Source organism: Pseudophryne corroboree, chromosome 5 (genome assembly GCF_028390025.1).
Source record: "Pseudophryne corroboree isolate aPseCor3 chromosome 5, aPseCor3.hap2, whole genome shotgun sequence".
NCBI lineage: Eukaryota > Metazoa > Chordata > Amphibia > Anura > Myobatrachidae > Pseudophryne > Pseudophryne corroboree.
The window spans coordinates 611,700,186-611,719,193 of NC_086448.1; the positions used below are offsets into that span (position 1 = coordinate 611,700,186).

Genomic DNA, 19,008 nt, shown 5'->3' on the forward strand with positions numbered 1-19,008 from the left:
CTGACCACTGAGAAATGTTCCGCTAGTTCCCATTCTGTCAGTGAAAAGGGTCTCCCCTGTGCATGCACAAATGAGCAATTTGTAACAAAAAAGATTGACTTTCCTCCTGATGACATTTCACCATATCAATTTGCATTTTTGATCCCATATCGATACAAAAGATCAGTACAGACTCTCCAATCATCCCACTCTACTTGTCGTCTCAGTGGGACGCAAGCTTGTCCGAGAGTCATAACCACACCCCTAAAGAAGGTGCAGCCACGCTGCTTAGGCATGAATTGTCACTGCACAGTGTAACACAGCTTGCAAAATTTACACCCGACAGAGAGTAGGAGCTGCCACACCCCCACTGGACACTTCCCCACTCAGCGCAAGGGCACAACCGAGCCCTCCGGTGGCCCTGATCACAGGCTTACAGTATTCTATACATTTCCCTTCAGCCTGACGTGTTGCAGAGTCATCATGTTACAGTTTGCACTCTTAATGCAACTAAAGAGCTACCTCTATGGTAAGAATGAAAAAAAGACATAGGAGGTTATGTAATAGGGTCAGTTTTCAGAAGCAGCAGCATTCCCGTAATCTTGAATGCAAATTTAAAGTGCCAATAATTTAATTGGCAAAACCAGCCTTGATTTTTAAATTATTGCTGCTTTAAATCTGCAGCTGAGATTGCCAGAATTGTGCTGCTTCTGAAAATTCAGACCCTATTACATAAACCCCTATACTGTAGTTCATGAAATGCATCTGGAAATGAAAATTTATGAATGATCTCTAAAGCTGTCAAAATACTGTACGGCTCAAATATTCTGCAGATCTTTTAGTTCGGCAATCGGGAAAGGTGCTCCATGCAGTGTATATCGGAGACGATGACCCTGATGTAAAGGAGTGCTTGACAGCCGGAACTCCCTTTTTTTCCTGTTTTTTTAAAGCAGCATACATTTACAAGGCAAAACCAACATGGTTTTGCCTTGTAAAAGTTTGCTGCTTAAAAAAAACGTTTGGGCGGAGTCTCGGCGCTCCGGGTGTTTTGTACGCCATTACATCCGTCCCGATGTCTGATTGAATTTTTGATTGTGGAGAATAATTGCTGGTGATCTTTTGATGGCCTATGATCAAACTCTCTAGCCAGCAACAGGTCAGCTTTCACCTGTGCATTTAACACTTGGACTTTGACTTATTTATATTTCGAGGCACGCAGTGGAGAGCAATTTCCTTGTGCCTAAGTGATGTCACTACCTCCTAATGTGAATTGATAGGCTGAATACTGGTCCAGCCAATAAATATCTGCCTTCACTGCATGCAGATGACAGGTTCACTTCAGAGACTCAGACTGAAGAGAACAAAAATGTCATTCTTAAAAGAGCAAAATGAAAAGAACTCACACCATTACATAAAGAAAGTACATCAAGCACTCAGCTATACTCTGCGCTTTGACAGGGAAGGGAGGCGAACCTGCTATGATTATTTAGAGAAAGTCCTGGATGCATCAGTGGCTGCTCATTACAATCCGCAATGTGATTTAAGGCACAGCACGGGAGGCACTGATTTTCCATAAGTGACTACTTTGTCCATTAAATTGATTGGTTAATGAGATGGAAAACATCTTAAAAGTCACTCTTATTCACTTCAATTGCTTCCTCCTCCATGCATCAGTAAAAAAAATAAAACAGAGTGCTGAAGCAAAATCATTTATAACTTACATCTGCCATTTAGATTGTGTGTGTCCATAAAAGAGAAAGCTTCATCACAGTTGGTGCCTTGTTCAGTGTAGCTTTTATCCATTGAATTCACCATCACAGTCATCTCCTGGCGAGTGTTGTTCAAAGTCTCCTTCCGTTTTTTTGCCAATTTTCTGGAAAAAACAAACAAATCTGAATAAAATACAGTAAGTCACCACAGCTACACAGCGTTTCATGCGTTATTACTATATCCGTATTGGATGTCTAGCTGGTGTTCTGTTTATACATGCAAGTCTCCTTCATAATATAAAATAACTAACTTAATGCATCAGAAAAAAACATTTCTCAGACCATTGCGGTACTGAGGGTTGGGCAACCAATTCTACTGCATGGTGAACAGGCCGAGGTAACAGGACAATTGCTGCCCCAGCAGTACCTGTGTCCGTCTCGTGTCTGGAGAGGTGGCAGGCATGTCCTGGCCCATTCTCTTGCTCCCAGCCTCCTCTCTGCAGTGGAGGAGGTGGGGCATTTCTGCCCATGGGTTCTGTAATGCCCTGGCACTTCACTGACTAACAAAAAGTTCACATAAACAGGTGTACCTGAAATATACTGGGCAAGTTATCGCACAATTTTTTTTAAATCTTATTGGTAGATATAATTGTGAGCATGGCACAATGTGTGTGTATTTGTATGCAAATTTACGTTTCCTAGAAATCTTTCCTGCAAAGTAGGTGCTAAGAGAGCTACGATTTCCATCATGCCAAGTTACTGAATTTCATGATTACATACTTTTTGCATTTTAAATACGGCTCTTTATTAAAATTTAACTTAAAACGTCCTGGAAAATAATATTGTTCTTTACATGTGGACTACAGGTGCCAGCAAGCCTACCCTGGCATGCCAGCATTTGTGGAACAAAAAGTGTCAGAATGCCTGGACAATAAGGGCCTGCTGGCACCTGTAGTCCACCTTTAAAGAAAAATATTAACTCCTCAGCCACTGCACCAGGGAATAGCCCTGGCTTTTACAGCCCAGGCCTGGGGGTTCCTGGAGGGGTCCCCACTTTCTGAGGCATTCCAGGCCTTGGATGACCAGTTTGGGACAGGTTGCCGTCATGGCAAGGGGAAACCATGCTAAAACATCAGCCTTTCGTCTGGTTCATCTGGGTGCTGGTTAGAGGAAAAAAGGGTGAACCCCGTGCAGTCTTTCCCCCCTATTTTCCTGTACCAGCCCATGCTAAGAGGACCGGGGCTGGTTATGGATTTGGAGGGACACCTCACATAATTTTTATTATTTTATTTAAACCTTGTATTTACTTCTGACATTAGCAATGGAAAATCGCCAAAAACACAAATCCGACCTTTAGTAAATTTATTATGAAGAGTAAAAAAACTGTATACCGTGGGAAAAAACCCTACACTGGTTCCTGTAAATCAGAGACAGGCGACAACTTTGGGGCCAATTTAAGGACATGTAGTACTTTGATTTTTTTTTATCGCTACGTATTGAAGATTACAATTCCTCTTGTTGCTTTCAGTTAACAATAAAATTCATGGAGACACTGGCCTGGAGCTGTGAGGGTTAACCTGATAATATTATAATGATTCTTAAATTGTATTCCCCATGCTGGAGAGATAATGCAACAGCCGGGGGACACTTTTATACCGGTCCCTGCGGCCGTGGCATTAAATCCCCAACTAGTCACCCCTGGCCGGGGTACCCTGGAGGAGTGGGGACCCCTTAAATCAAGGGGTCCCCCCCCTCCAGCCACCCAAGGGCCAGGGGTGAAGCCCGAGGCTGTCCCCCCCGTTCCATGGGCTGCGGATGGGGGGCTGATAGCCTTGTGTAAAATAAAAGAATATTGTTTTTTGCAGAAGAACTACAAGTCCAGGCAAGCCTCCCCCGCAAGCTGGTACTTGGAGAACCACAAGTACCAGCATGCGGAGGTAAAACGGGCCCGCTGGTACCTGTAGTTCTTCTGCAAAAAAAATACCCAAATAAAAACAGGACACGCACACCGTGAAAGTAAAACTTTATTACATACATGCCGATACACACATACTTACCTATGTTCACACGCCGACCTCTGTCCACTTCTCCAAGTAGAATCCGGGGTACCTGAAAATAAAATTATACTCACCTAAATCCAGTGTGTCCTGTTCTTTTTTTGTAATCCACGAACTTGGCAAAAAAACAAACCGCATACCCGATCCACGCACTGAAAATGCTGAGACCCCCCGTGACTCCTGTCACAGAGGGTCCCTTCAGCCAATCAGGGAGCGCCACATCGTGGCACTCTCCTGATTGCCTATGCGCGTCTGAGCTGTCAGACAGCGCATCGCACAGGCTCTCCATTATCTTCAATGGTGGGAACTTTGCGGGTATGCGGTTTGTTTTTTTGCCAAGTACGTGGATTACAAAAAAAGAACAGGACACACTGGATTTAGGTGAGTATAATTTTATTTTCAGGTACCCCGGATTCTACTTGGAGAAGTGGACAGAGGTCGGCGTGTGAACATAGGTAAGTATGTGTGTATTGGCATGTATGTAATAAAGTTTTACTTTCACGGTGTGCGTGTCCTGTTTTTATTTGGGTATTTTCTTTGCAGAAGAACTACAGGTACCAGCGGGCCCGTTTTACCCCCGCATGCTGGTACTTGTGGTTCTACAAGTACCAGCTTGCGGGGGAGGCTTGCTGGGACTTGTAGTACTCCTGCAAAAAAAAAAAAAAAACAATATTCTTTTATTTTACATAAGGCTATCAGCCCCCCATCCGCAGCCTATGGATGGGGGGACAGCCTTGGGCTTCACCCCTGGCCCTTGGGTGGCTGGAAGGGGGGCCCCTTGATTTAAGGGGTCCCCACTCCTCCAGGGTACCCCGGCCAGGGGTGACTAGTTAGTGATTTAATGCCAGGGCCGCAGGGACCGATATAAAAGTGTCCCCCGGCTGTGGCATTATCTCTGTGACTAGTGAAGCCCGGTGCTGGTGTTAAAAATACGGGGGACCCCTACATCTTTTGTCCCCCATATTTTTTGCACCAGGACCGGACGCAGAGCCCGATGCTGGTTCTATAAATACGGGGGATCCCCTGTCATTTCCCCCCCCCCGTATTTTTACAACCAGGACCGGCTCAAAGAGCCCGAGGCTGGTTATGTTAAGGAGGGGGGACCCCATGCATTTTTTTTCTGGATTTTAACCCATTCCCACCCCTTCCCACTGAAAACCATGCTCTCTCTATTTTAGTCAGTTAAAAAAAAATATTATTTTAAAAAAATATATAAATAATAGTTGTGTCTCCTAATAGACAAACCAAGTACCTAATCCCTTCTAATATAAATAGATATGCTATTAGCAATAAAAAAAAACACAAAAACCCCCATGTTTTTAACATTTTTTATTAGATTCCGCCAGCAAAGCGAGGCGGAATGAAATTGACGAAATTACTGTCGAAAAGCACTGTTGTCGAATCGACATTCTTCAATTGAATATACTTTAGTCGAAAAGCCGCATTTTTACCTTTGCAGACATGTCGAATTTGACAACTGTCGAATTTTAAAAAGTCGAATCTGAAAAGTCCGTTTTTTTTGTCGAAAAGTACTGTATTGCATTGTCGAATATTTTTTTTGTGTCGAAAATGCCTCGTTTTTCGACATTTGCGGCAATTCGACCGCATTTGAATATACCCCTATGAAGGTTAAGTGAGCGGTTCTAGAATGTGAAAAGCTTGTCTGAATAGGTGAGTTTTCAGGTAACACTTGAAGGTTTGGAGACTTTGGGGTATATTTACTAAGGTCCCGATTTAATTCGAGTTTGTATTATTCTTCTAAGTGTGATCACGGGAATTTACTAAACACAAATCTCGGCAGTGTTGGGGCTATTCGTATTGTTTTTCCCGGCAGTGTTCACAAATACGAATGAATAGACCATCGGTCAAACATGGCTGTTATTTGATACAACTCGGTAATTTACTAAGAATTTGTATTCTCAATCACTGCCGACAATAGCCAAACACTGCCGGGAAAGCATAGAATTCGTTAAAAAAAAGGAGCTTTCAAATAGGCCTGCTTTTGGCTGGCGTATTCAGATAGTCATGCATGGATCAGTGAGATCTGTGCATGCTTATCTGTGTAAAAGGGTCTAAAATAGTTAAAAATCATTAAAAAAAATTGCGTAGGGTCCCCCCTCCTATGCCTAACCAGCCTCGGACTCTTTGAGCCGGTCCTGGTTGTTTAAATACCGGGGAAAAATTGATTGGGGTCCCCCCGTGTTTAGACAACCAGCACCGGGCTCTTGGACCGGCCCTGGTTCCAAAACTACGGGGGACAAAAGACGTAGGGGTCCCCCGTATTTTTAAAACCAGCACCAGGCTCCACTAGCCGAGAAGATAATGCCACAGCCGGGGGACACTTTTATACTGGTCCCTGTGGCCCTGGCATTACCCCCCAAATAGTCACCCCTGGTCAGGGTACCCGGGGGAATGGGGACCCCTTAAATCAAGGGGTCCCCCCCTCCAGGCATCCAAGGGCCAGGGGTGAAGCCCAAGGCTGTATCCCCCATCCCTGTGTGGTGGATGGGGGGCTGATTGCCTTTTTGTGTGTAAAAAAAGAATATTGTCTTTTGTTTTAGAACGCAAGCCTCCCCCGCTTGCTGGTACTTGGAGAACCACAAGTACCAGCATGCAGGGAAATAACGGGCCCGCTGGTATCTGTAGTTCTACAACAAAATACCCAAATAAAAACAATACACACACACCGTGATAGTACATATTTATTAAAACACACACACTCATACATACTTACTGACATCCCACGCCGGGCAATCACGTCCCCTTCTCCATGCAGAATCCAAACATTTACCTGTAAATCCCAAATTCCAATATACTCCCCTATTATCCAGTGTTGAACGGTCCTCTTCTTTCCTGCTGTAATCCACGGTCTTGTCAAAATAAAAAAACGAAAGCATGATCCACGCCACTAAAGGGGTTCCATGTTTACACATGGAACTCCTTTCCCCGAATGCCGGGACCCCCCGTGACTCCTGTCACTGGAGATCCCAGCAGCCAATCAGGGAGTGCCACGTCATGGCGCTCTCCTGATTGGCTGTGCGCTGCTAGCCTGTCAATCAGGAGTAGTGCACCGGCTAGAATGGGGGATCGTGCTCCTCCATTCTAACCTATGATGGGAATTTTGCGGTCTGCAGTTAACTGCGAAGTTAATTGGGGTCACCCACAAGAGTGAGCCCAAGAGCCCGGTGCTGGTTGTCTAAATACGGGAGACCCCAGTAAATTTTTCCCTGGTATTTAAACAACCAGGACCGGCTCATGGGACCAAAGGCTAGTTATGCTTAGGAGGGGGGACCCCACGCAATTTTTTAACACTTTTAACTCTTTTAATACTGTACACAATGAAGCCCTGCACAAATCTCACTGATCCGGCCGGGCTTCAATGTGTTATGTCCGGCGGTGTTTTACTCATCACTCCCGTAATACACTGCCCGACAATACGAATAACATTGACATCGGTAAATATGAAAAAGCAAAACTCGGCAGCTTAGCAAATTCCTGATAACGATTTCAAAAAGTTGCAGAAAAATACTACCGATAAAATTTGAGTTCAAACTCCCACCAATTCGGCAGAAACACGAATCTTAGTAAATATACCCTAGAGGCCTAGAGGAGAGTCTTATTGTGCATGATAGGGCTTTCCACGGAGTGGGTGCAGCCCGAAGAAAGTCCTGCAATCGTGCATGGGAGCGAGTACTGAGTGTGGATGAGAGATGTAGATCTTGTGAAGAGGTCGGGTTGGGAGATATTTTGAGATAAGCGAAGAGATGTACATAGGTGTAGTTTGGTTAGTGCCTTGCGTGTGAGTAAAAGAATTTTATATTGAATATGGTAGAATACTGGTAACCAATGGAGGAACTGACATAGCGGATCTGCAGATGATAAATGTCTAGCGAGGAAGATTAGCCTGGCAGGTGCATTCAGAATGGATTGTAGTGGTGAGAGTCACTTTTTGGTAAGACCAGTAAGAAGACTATTGCAATAATCAATGCGGGAGATAATGAGAGCATGCATTAGGGTTTTTGCAGTGTCTTCGTGTAAGGTATGGTTGTATTTATCTAGTATTTGGTAACTGGAAACCAGGGAATACAAGAGTTCTGTATATAATTATATTTCTCTCTATACAAATAGAACATTACACCTATCCAATATGACCTGATCACTGTACGTGGTTTTATTAGTCTCTATTCAGACCCACACCATAATCTTAATACAATTATACTACTCTCTATATAGTCATAGAAGATGACAATTAACCAACGTGATCAGGACACTGAACATAATCACAATATAATTCTGGGATGTAGTCAATATACAGGCTGTCGGGATCCCGGTGTGCAGGAGACCGATGCCGGAATCCCAACAGCCAGTGAAATACCAACACCTGAAATCCTGACACATGCTCGGTATATTCACTTGGTTGGTGGGTTCACATTACTGAGTGGGAATAGAACCTGTGGGGAGCGAGGCCGCATGGGACCGATGTATGGCGAGTGCAGTAAGCCTGAGATGGGCCTTGCTGCCAGGATTTCGCCAGACGGGATGCCGCTGTCGGTATAGTGACAGCCAGCATCCCGTCTGATGGGATTTCATATGTATCCCACAATTCCTATACACTATACAAACAAATCTAAATACCTATTGAGATATAGAACACTATAACTTGCCCAGAAGACATGATGCAACCACAATTGTACATTATTATGGTATAAACAGTGAAATGGTAAAAAAATAACTCTAAAACAGTTCAAACAAAATGAAACATGGAAACTATTTACAGTAGTGTATACATCTATCCAGGTCTGAAACTAGGGGTTGGCTAGGATGGCATTCCCCAGGATTCTCCAGTGGTACTGGTTGGTGATAATGAAGGGGGGGAATACTGCCTGGCTCAGCCTTCCAACCTCTAGGGTGTTGGTATCATCAGGTCTAGTGATGAGCACCGGAAATTTTTCGGGTTTTGTGTTTTGGTTTTGGGTTCGGTTCCGCGGCCGTGTTTTGGGTTCGAACGCGTTTTGGCAAAACCTCACCGAATTTTTTTTGTCGGATTCGGGTGTGTTTTGGATTCGGGTGTTTTTTTCAAAAAACCCTAAAAAACAGCTTAAATCATAGAATTTGGGGGTCATTTTGATCCCAAAGTATTATTAACCTCAATAACCATAATTTCCACTCATTTTCAGTCTATTCTGAACACCTCACACCTCACAATATTATTTTTAGTCCTAAAATTTGCACCGAGGTCGCTGGATGGCTAAGCTAAGCGACCCAAGTGGCCGACACAAACACCTGGCCCATCTAGGAGTGGCACTGCAGTGTCACGCAGGATGGCCCTTCCAAAAAACACTCCCCAAACAGCACATGACGCAAAGAAAAAAAGAGGCGCAATGAGGTAGCTGTGTGAGTAAGCTAAGCGACCCTAGTGGCCGACACAAACACCTGGCCCATCTAGGAGTGGCACTGCAGTGTCACGCAGGATGGCCCTTCCAAAAAACACTCCCCAAACAGCACATGACGCAAAGAAAAAAAGAGGCGCAATGAGGTAGCTGTGTGAGTAAGCTAAGCGACCCTAGTGGCTGACACAAACACCTGGCCCATCTAGGAGTGGCACTGCAGTGTCACGCAGGATGGCCCTTCCAAAAAACACTCCCCAAACAGCACATGACGCAAAGAAAAAAAGAGGCGCAATGAGGTAGCTGTGTGAGTAAGCTAAGCGACCCTAGTGGCCGACACAAACACCTGGCCCATCTAGGAGTGGCACTGCAGTGTCACGCAGGATGGCCCTTCCAAAAAACACTCCCCAAACAGCACATGACGCAAAGAAAAAAAGAGGCGCAATGAGGTAGCTGTGTGAGTAAGCTAAGCGACCCTAGTGGCCGACACAAACACCTGGCCCATCTAGAAGTGGCACTGCAGTGTCACGCAGGATGGCCCTTCCAAAAAACACTCCCCAAACAGCACATGACGCAAAGAAAAGAAGAGGCGCAATGAGGTAGCTGTGTGAGTAAGCTAAGCGACCCTAGTGGCCGACACAAACACCTGGCCCATCTAGGAGTGGCACTGCAGTGTCACGCAGGATGGCCCTTCCAAAAAACACTCCCCAAACAGCACATGACGCAAAGAAAAATGAAAGAAAAAAGAGGTGCAAGATGGAATTGTCCTTGGGCCCTCCCACCCACCCTTATGTTGTATAAACAGGACATGCACACTTTAACCAACCCATCATTTCAGTGACAGGGTCTGCCACACGACTGTGACTGAAATGACGGGTTGGTTTGGACCCCCACCAAAAAAGAAGCAATTAATCTCTCCTTGCACAAACTGGCTCTACAGAGGCAAAATGTCCACCTCATCATCATCCTCCGATATATCACCGTGTACATCCCCCTCCTCACAGATTATCAATTCGTCCCCACTGGAATCCACCATTTCAGCTCCCTGTGTACTTTGTGGAGGCAATTGCTGCTGGTCAATGTCTCCACGGAGGAATTGATTATAATTCATTTTAATGAACATCATCTTCTCCACATTTTCTGGATGTAACCTCGTACGCCGATTGCTGACAAGGTGAGCGGCGGCACTAAACACTCTTTCGGAGTACACACTTGTGGGAGGGCAACTTAGGTAGAATAAAGCCAGTTTGTGCAAGGGCCTCCAAATTGCCTCTTTTTCCTGCCAGTATAAGTACGGACTGTCTGACGTGCCTACTTGGATGCGGTCACTCATATAATCCTCCACCATTCTTTCAATGGTGAGAGAATCATATGCAGTGACAGTAGACGACATGTCCGTAATCGTTGTCAGGTCCTTCAGTCCGGACCAGATGTCAGCATCAGCAGTCGCTCCAGACTGCCCTGCATCACCGCCAGCGGGTGGGCTCGGAATTCTGAGCCTTTTCCTCGCACCCCCAGTTGCGGTAGAATGCATCACCGCCAGCGGGTGGGCTCGGAATTCTGAGCCTTTTCCTCGCACCCCCAGTTGCGGTAGAATGTGACTTGACAATTTTGTCACCAGCAGTTCTTTGAACCCCAGCAGACTTGTGTCTGCCGGAAAGAGAGATCCAAGGTAGGTTTTAAATCTAGGATCGAGCACGGTGGCCAAAATGTAGTGCTCTGATTTCAACAGATTGACCACCCGTGAATCCTTGTTAAGCGAATTAAGGGCTCCATCCACAAGTCCCACATGCCTAGCGGAATCGCTCTGTGTTAGCTCCTCCTTCAATGTCTCCAGCTTCTTCTGCAAAAGCCTGATGAGGGGAATGACCTGACTCAGGCTGGCAGTGTCTGAACTGACTTCACGTGTGGCAAGTTCAAAAGGTTGCAGAACCTTGCACAACGTTGAAATCATTCTCCACTGCGCTTGAGACAGGTGCATTCCACCTCCTATATCGTGCTCAGTTGTATAGGCTTGAATGGCCTTTTGCTGCTCCTCCAACCTCTGAAGCATATAGAGGGTTGAATTCCACCTCGTTACCACTTCTTGCTTCAGATGATGGCAGGGCAGGTTCAGGCGTTTTTGGTGGTGCTCCAGTCTTCTGTACGTGGTTCCTGTACGCCGAAAGTGTCCCGCAATTCTTCTGGCCACCGACAGCATCTCTTGCACGCCCCTCTCGTTTTTTAAATAATTCTGCACCACCAAATTCAAGGTATGTGCAAAACATGGGACGTGCTGGAATTTGCCCATATTTAATGCACACACAATATTGCTGGCGTTGTCCGATGCCACAAATCCACAGGAGAGTCCAATTGGGGTAAGCCATTCTGCGATGATCTTCCTCAGTTGCCGTAAGAGGTTTTTAGCTGTGTGCGTATTCTGGAAAGCGGTGATACAAAGCGTAGCCTGCCTAGGAAAGAGTTGGCGTTTGCGAGATGCTGCTACTGGTGCCGCCGCTGCTGTTCTTGCGGCGGCAGTCCATACATCTACCCAGTGGGCTGTCACAGTCATATAGTCCTGAGCCTGCCCTGCTCCACTTGTCCACATGTCCGTGGTTAAGTGGACATTGGGTACAACTGCATTTTTTAGGACACTGGTGAGTCTTTTTCTGAGGTCTGTGTACATTTTCGGTATCGCCTGCCTAGAGAAATGGAACCTAGATGGTATTTGGTACCGGGGACACAGTACCTCCAACAAGTCTCTAGTTGCCTCTGCAGTAATGATGGATACCGGAACCACGTTTCTCACCGCCCAGGATGCCAAGGCCTCAGTTATCCGCTTTGCAGCAGGATGACTGCTTTGATATTTAATCTTCCTCGCAACGGACTGTTGGACAGTCAATTGCTTGGTGGAAGTAGTAAAAGTGGTCTTACGAGTACGACTTCCCCTCTGGGATGACCATCGACTCCCAGCAGCAACAACAGCACCGCCAGCAGCAGTAGGCGTTACACGCAAGGATGCATCGGAGGAATCCCAGGCAGGAGAGGACTCGTCAGAATTGCCAGTGACATGGCCTGCAGGACTATTGGCATTCCTGGGGAAGGAGGAAATTGACACTGAGGGAGTTGGTGGGGTGGTTTGCGTGAGCTTGGTTACAAGAGGAAGGGATTTACTGGTCATTGGACTGCTTCCGCTGTCGCCCAAAGTTTTTGAACTTGTCACTGACTTATGATGAATGCGCTGCAGGTGACGTATAAGGGAGGATGTTCCGAGGTGGTTAACGTCCTTACCCCTACTTATTACAGCTTGACAAAGGCAACACACGGCTTGACAAATGTTGTCCGCATTTCTGTTGAAATACTTCCACACCGAAGAGCTGATTTTTTTTGGTATTTTCACCAGGCATGTCAATGGCCCTATTCCTCCCACGGACAACAGGTGTCTCCCCGGGTGCCTGACTTAAACAAACCACCTCACCATCAGAATCCTCCTGGTCAATTTCCTCCCCAGCGCCAGCAACACCCATATCCTCCTCATCCTGGTGTACTTCAACACTGACATCTTCAATCTGACTATCAGGAACTGGACTGCGGGTGCTCCTTCCAGCACTTGCAGGGGGCGTGCAAATGGTGGAAGGCGCATGCTCTTCACGTCCAGTGTTGGGACGGTCAGGCATCGCAAACGACACAATTGGACTCTCCTTGTGGATTTGTGATTTCGAAGAACGCACAGTTCTTTGCTGTGCTTTTGCCAGCTTGAGTCTTTTCATTTTTCTAGCGAGAGGCTGAGTGCTTCCATCCTCATGTGAAGCTGAACTACTAGCCATGAACATAGGCCAGGGCCTCAGCCGTTCCTTGCCACTCCGTGTGGTAAATGGCATATTGGCAAGTTTACGCTTCTCCTCCGACGATTTTATTTTAGATTTTTTAGTCCTTTTTTTACTGATATTTGGTGTTTTGGATTTTACATGCTCTGTACTATGACATTGGGCATCGGCCTTGGCAGACGACGTTGCTGGCATTTCATCGTCTCGGCCATGACTAGTGGCAGCAGCTTCAGCACGAGGTGGAAGTCGATCTTGATCTTTCCCTATTTTTGGAACCTCAACGTTTTTGTTCTCCATATTTTAATAGGCACAACTAAAAGGCACCTCAGGTAAACAATGGAGATGGATGGATACTAGTATACTTATGGATTGACGAGCGACTGCCGACACAGAGGTAGCTACAGCCGTGGACTACCGCACTGCGTCTGCTGCTAATATAGACTGGATGATAATGATATAAAAAATATATATATATATCACTACTGCAGCCGGACAGGTATATATTATATAATGACGGACCTGCTGGACACTGTCAGCTCAGCACTGCAGACTCCTAAAGTAAGCTACTAGTATCAAGAAGATAGAAAAAAGAAAAAAACACCACGGGTAGGTGGTATACAATTATGGATGGACGAGCGACTGCCGACACAGAGGTAGCTACAGCCGTGGACTACCGTACTGCGTCTGCTGCTAATATAGACTGGATGATAATGAGATATAAAATATATATATATATCACTACTGCAGCCGGACAGGTATATATTATATAATGACGGACCTGCTGGACACTGTCAGCTCAGCACTGCAGACTCCTAAAGTAAGCTACTAGTATCAAGAAGATAGAAAAAAGAAAAAACACCACGGGTAGGTGGTATACAATTATGGATGGACGAGCGACTGCCGACACAGAGGTAGCTACAGCCGTGGACTACCGTACTGCGTCTGCTGCTAATATAGACTGGATGATAATGATATAAAAAATATATATATATATCACTACTGCAGCCGGACAGGTATATATTATATAATGACGGACCAGCTGGACACTGTCAGCTCAGCACTGCAGACTCCTAAAGTAAGCTACTAGTATCAAGAAGATAGAAAAAAGAAAAAAACACCACGGGTAGGTGGTATACAATTATGGATGGACGAGCGACTGCCGACACAGAGGTAGCTACAGCCGTGGACTACCGTACTGCGTCTGCTGCTAATATAGACTGGATGATAATGATATAAAAAATATATATATATATCACTACTGCAGCCGGACAGGTATATATTATATAATGACGGACCTGCTGGACACTGTCAGCTCAGCACTGCAGACTCCTAAAGTAAGCTACTAGTATCAAGAAGATAGAAAAAAGAAAAAACACCACAGGTAGGTGGTATACAATTATGGATGGACGAGCGACTGCCGACACAGAGGTAGCTACAGCCGTGGACTACCGTACTGCGTCTGCTGCTAATATAGACTGGATGATAATGATATAAAAAATATATATATATATCACTACTGCAGCCGGACAGGTATATATTATATAATGACGGACCTGCTGGACACTGTCAGCTCAGCACTGCAGACTCCTAAAGTAAGCTACTAGTATCAAGAAGATAGAAAAAAGAAAAAAACACCACGGGTAGGTGGTATACAATTATGGATGGACGAGCGACTGCCGACACAGAGGTAGCTACAGCCGTGGACTAACGTACTGCGTCTGCTGCTAATATAGACTGGATGATAATGAGATAAAAAATATATATATATATCACTACTGCAGCCGGACAGGTATATATTATATAATGACGGACCTGCTGGACACTGTCAGCTCAGCACTGCAGACTCCTAAAGTAAGCTACTAGTATCAAGAAGATAGAAAAAAGAAAAAACACCACAGGTAGGTGGTATACAATTATGGATGGACGAGCGACTGCCGACACAGAGGTAGCTACAGCCGTGGACTACCGTACTGCGTCTGCTGCTAATATAGACTGGATGATAATGATATAAAAAATATATATATATATATCACTACTGCAGCCGGACAGGTATATATTATATAATGACGGACCTGCTGGACACTGTCAGCTCAGCACTGCAGACTCCTAAAGTAAGCTACTAGTATCAAGAAGATAGAAAAAAGAAAAAACACCACAGGTAGGTGGTATACAATTATGGATGGACGAGCGACTGCCGACACAGAGGTAGCTACAGCCGTGGACTACCGTACTGCGTCTGCTGCTAATATAGACTGGATGATAATGAGATATAAAATATATATATATCACTACTGCAGCCGGACAGGTATATATTATATAATGACGGACCTGCTGGACACTGTCAGCTCAGCACTGCAGACTCCTAAAGTAAGCTACTAGTATCAAGAAGATAGAAAAAAGAAAAAAACACCACGGGTAGGTGGTATACAATTATGGATGGACGAGCGACTGCCGACACAGAGGTAGCTACAGCCGTGGACTACCGTACTGCGTCTGCTGCTAATACAGACTGGATGATAATGATATAAAAAATATATATATATCACTACTGCAGCCGGACAGGTATATATTATATAATGACGGACCTGCTGGACACTGTCAGCTCAGCACTGCAGACTCCTAAAGTAAGCTACTAGTATCAAGAAGATAGAAAAAAGAAAAAACACCACAGGTAGGTGGTATACAATTATGGATGGACGAGCGACTGCCGACACAGAGGTAGCTACAGCCGTGGACTACCGTACTGCGTCTGCTGCTAATATAGACTGGATGATAATGAGATATAAAATATATATATATATCACTACTGCAGCCGGACAGGTATATATTATATAATGACGGACCTGCTGGACACTGTCAGCTCAGCACTGCAGACTCCTAAAGTAAGCTACTAGTATCAAGAAGATAGAAAAAAGAAAAAAACACCACGGGTAGGTGGTATACAATTATGGATGGACGAGCGACTGCCGACACAGAGGTAGCTACAGCCGTGGACTACCGTACTGCGTCTGCTGCTAATATAGACTGGATGATGATATAAAAAATATATATATATATCACTACTGCAGCCGGACAGGTATATATTATAAAATGACGGACCTGCTGGACACTGTCAGCTCAGCACTGCAGACTCCTAAAGTAAGCTACTAGTATCAAGAAGATAGAAAAAAGAAAAAACACCACAGGTAGGTGGTATACAATTATGGATGGACGAGCGACTGCCGACACAGAGGTAGCTACAGCCGCGGACTACCGTACTGCGTCTGCTGCTAATATAGACTGGATGATAATGAGATATAAAATATATATATATCACTACTGCAGCCGGACAGGTATATATTATATAATGACGGACCTGCTGGACACTGTCAGCTCAGCACTGCAGACTCCTAAAGTAAGCTACTAGTATCAAGAAGATAGAAAAAAGAAAAAAACACCACGGGTAGGTGGTATACAATTATGGATGGACGAGCGACTGCCGACACAGAGGTAGCTACAGCCGTGGACTACCGTACTGCGTCTGCTGCAGTGCTAATATAGACTGGATGATAATGATATAAAAAATATATATATATCACTACTGCAGCCGGACAGGTATATATTATATAATGACGGACCTGCTGGACACTGTCAGCAGAATGCGTTTATAGAATTAAAAAAAACACCACACGACGAGTGTTTAACTTTTTCAGGCAGACAATCACAATATACTGGTGGTCAGTGGTCACTGGTCAGTCACACTGGCACTGGCAGTGGCACTCTGGCAGCAAAAGTGTGCACTGTTAAAAATATGTACTCCTGCTATAACTGCTCCCCAGTCTCCCCCACAATTAAGCTGTGTGAGCAGTGAGCACTCAGCACAGTCAGATATACAGTATTACATAGATGATGCAGCACACTGAGGGCACACTGAGGCTGAGCACAGATATGGTATGTGACTGTGTCACACTGTGTATCGTTTTTTTTCAGGCAGAGAACGGATTAATTAAACTGGTGGTCACTGGTCACACTATCAGCAAGTAGTACTCCTAATATGCTCCCCAAAATTAGTAAATCAAGTGTCACTCTCTACTACTCTCTAGTCTACTCTAAACGGAGAGGACGCCAGCCACGTCCTCTCCCTATCAATCTCAATGCACGTGTGAAAATGGCGGCGACGCGCGGCTCCTTATATAGAATCCGAGTCTCGCGATAGAATCCGAGCCTCGCGAGAATCCGACAGCGGGATGATGACGTTCGGGCGCGCTCGGGTTAACCGGGCAAGGCGGGAAGATCCGAGTCTGCCTCGGACCCGTGTAAAAAGCGTGAAGTTCGGGGGGGTTCGGTTTCCGAGAAACCGAACCCGCTCATCACTAATCAGGTCATGGAGGAATACTGTATGACTGCTTTGTGCACCACTGACTTCTTGCTGCTTGGAGCTTATGTACTCCACAAGGCAATGGCCATTTTGTATTGATTCTGCTTCAGGTGATGACCCCTCTCTGGACTCTAACTCTCTCCAATAAATTATTACACCTCGTTTATCCGCCCACTTTCACATCCTTCCTGCCTATCACCTTCACCGTCTTGCCATTGGGGGTAATTCAGAGTTGATCGTAGCCAGTGGCAAACGCAGGATTTCTAGAGGGGGGTTTCCAATTGCAGTCCATAATATCCCACTCTGTAGAACACTGGAGCAAGTGCAGGAGTCTGGGGGAGCAGTAGAAGAACCCAGTAATGCCCATGGACATAAATGTAAACATTGGTCTTTTTATACATCGCATACTGCATGGAAAACAGTATTAATATTTAACACTATAGATGCAGAGTATGGCACTTGCTAAGCACACATTCTCCCACATCATTGTAAGGCTCCTGTCTCTTCTTCCTGGTAGCTACTCTCTGGTATAGTGCACTGATTGAGGATACACACACACACACACACACACACACACACAGCAAACTTGGTAGAAGCTGCTGCCACTGGTCATGTCCCATACACTGCATGATGTGGCGGCAGGTCTAGTAGTTGTATTATATACCATTGCTATTGTTGTCATCATTTGCGCCACTTGCCAAGAGGAGGGGGGGGGGGTTCCAGGCAACTGGATCCCCCCCACCCCCCCTGCGTCTGCCTATGATCGTAGCAGCAAATTTGTTAGCAGTTGGAAAAAACCATGTGCACTGCAGAGGGTGTAGATATAACATATGCAGTGAGATTAGATATGGGTGGGTTGTATTGTTTCTGTGCAGGGTAAATACTGTCTGCTTTATTTTTACACTGCAATTTAGATTTCAGTTTGAACACACCCCACCCAAATCTAACTCTCTCTGCACATGTTATATCTGCCCCCCTGCAGTGCACGTGGTTTTGCCCATTAGCTAACAAATTTGCTGCTGCGATCAACTCTGAACTACCCCCATTGTTACTGCACAATTTCATCCTCCTCCGTTTCCCCTAAGTACCACTAAGTCCATTGTCCCATCTACCCTTAAGGTATGTATGTCTCCTTCTACATTTTATGGTTTTACGGGCAGGATCCTCAATAATATGCTCTGTACAGCACAGAAAACCTAGTTTTAAGCAACAATTATGAGATGGATGATGGAGGGGCTGTCAGCCTCTTTACTTTACCAGGGGAGTTCAGACCCTAAGTTACAGCACTGCATATATCCATATAACATATGGCAATTTATGGGTCATACATTATGAGATATTGGGCAGTATTATCCAATGGCCAACTATAAATATGTTAACTTTGTGGCAGATCTTTTTATCAGTGTATATCTCCCTGATGTTTGCCCTGTAGAGAAAGCAGAGCTAGTCCCTCTCCTGACACAATTCCGTGCAGAATTGTAAATGTAATTAAATCATTTGAATGTAGCTGAAAAAAATATGCCGGTGCTAATCAAATCTACAAAAAGTACAAATTTACCAAGGAGTGGCAAAATTAATATAAATATGTGATCTATAATGGAGGACATTGTACAAGCTGTGCCACTCTTTATTCTTTTATATACTTTATATCCTTTAATCTCAACACTATTATTGCAATACAGTATATGGATAATCTAGTTCTGAGTAATCAAA

At 45.0% G+C, this 19,008-nt stretch overlaps 1 protein-coding gene across 14 annotated transcripts in view; it reads right to left on the reverse strand.

The window, feature by feature from the left end:
- PTPRM (protein tyrosine phosphatase receptor type M) overlaps positions 1–19,008 on the reverse strand; it is a 1,209,695-nt gene that overhangs the window by 238,492 nt on the left and 952,195 nt on the right. For all 14 annotated transcript variants that reach the window (XM_063923506.1, XM_063923503.1, XM_063923501.1 and 11 more), the window contains one exon: positions 1,701–1,852. In XM_063923506.1, coding sequence (XP_063779576.1) covers positions 1,701–1,852 — 152 coding nt within the window. The remainder of the gene's footprint in view (positions 1–1,700; positions 1,853–19,008) is intronic.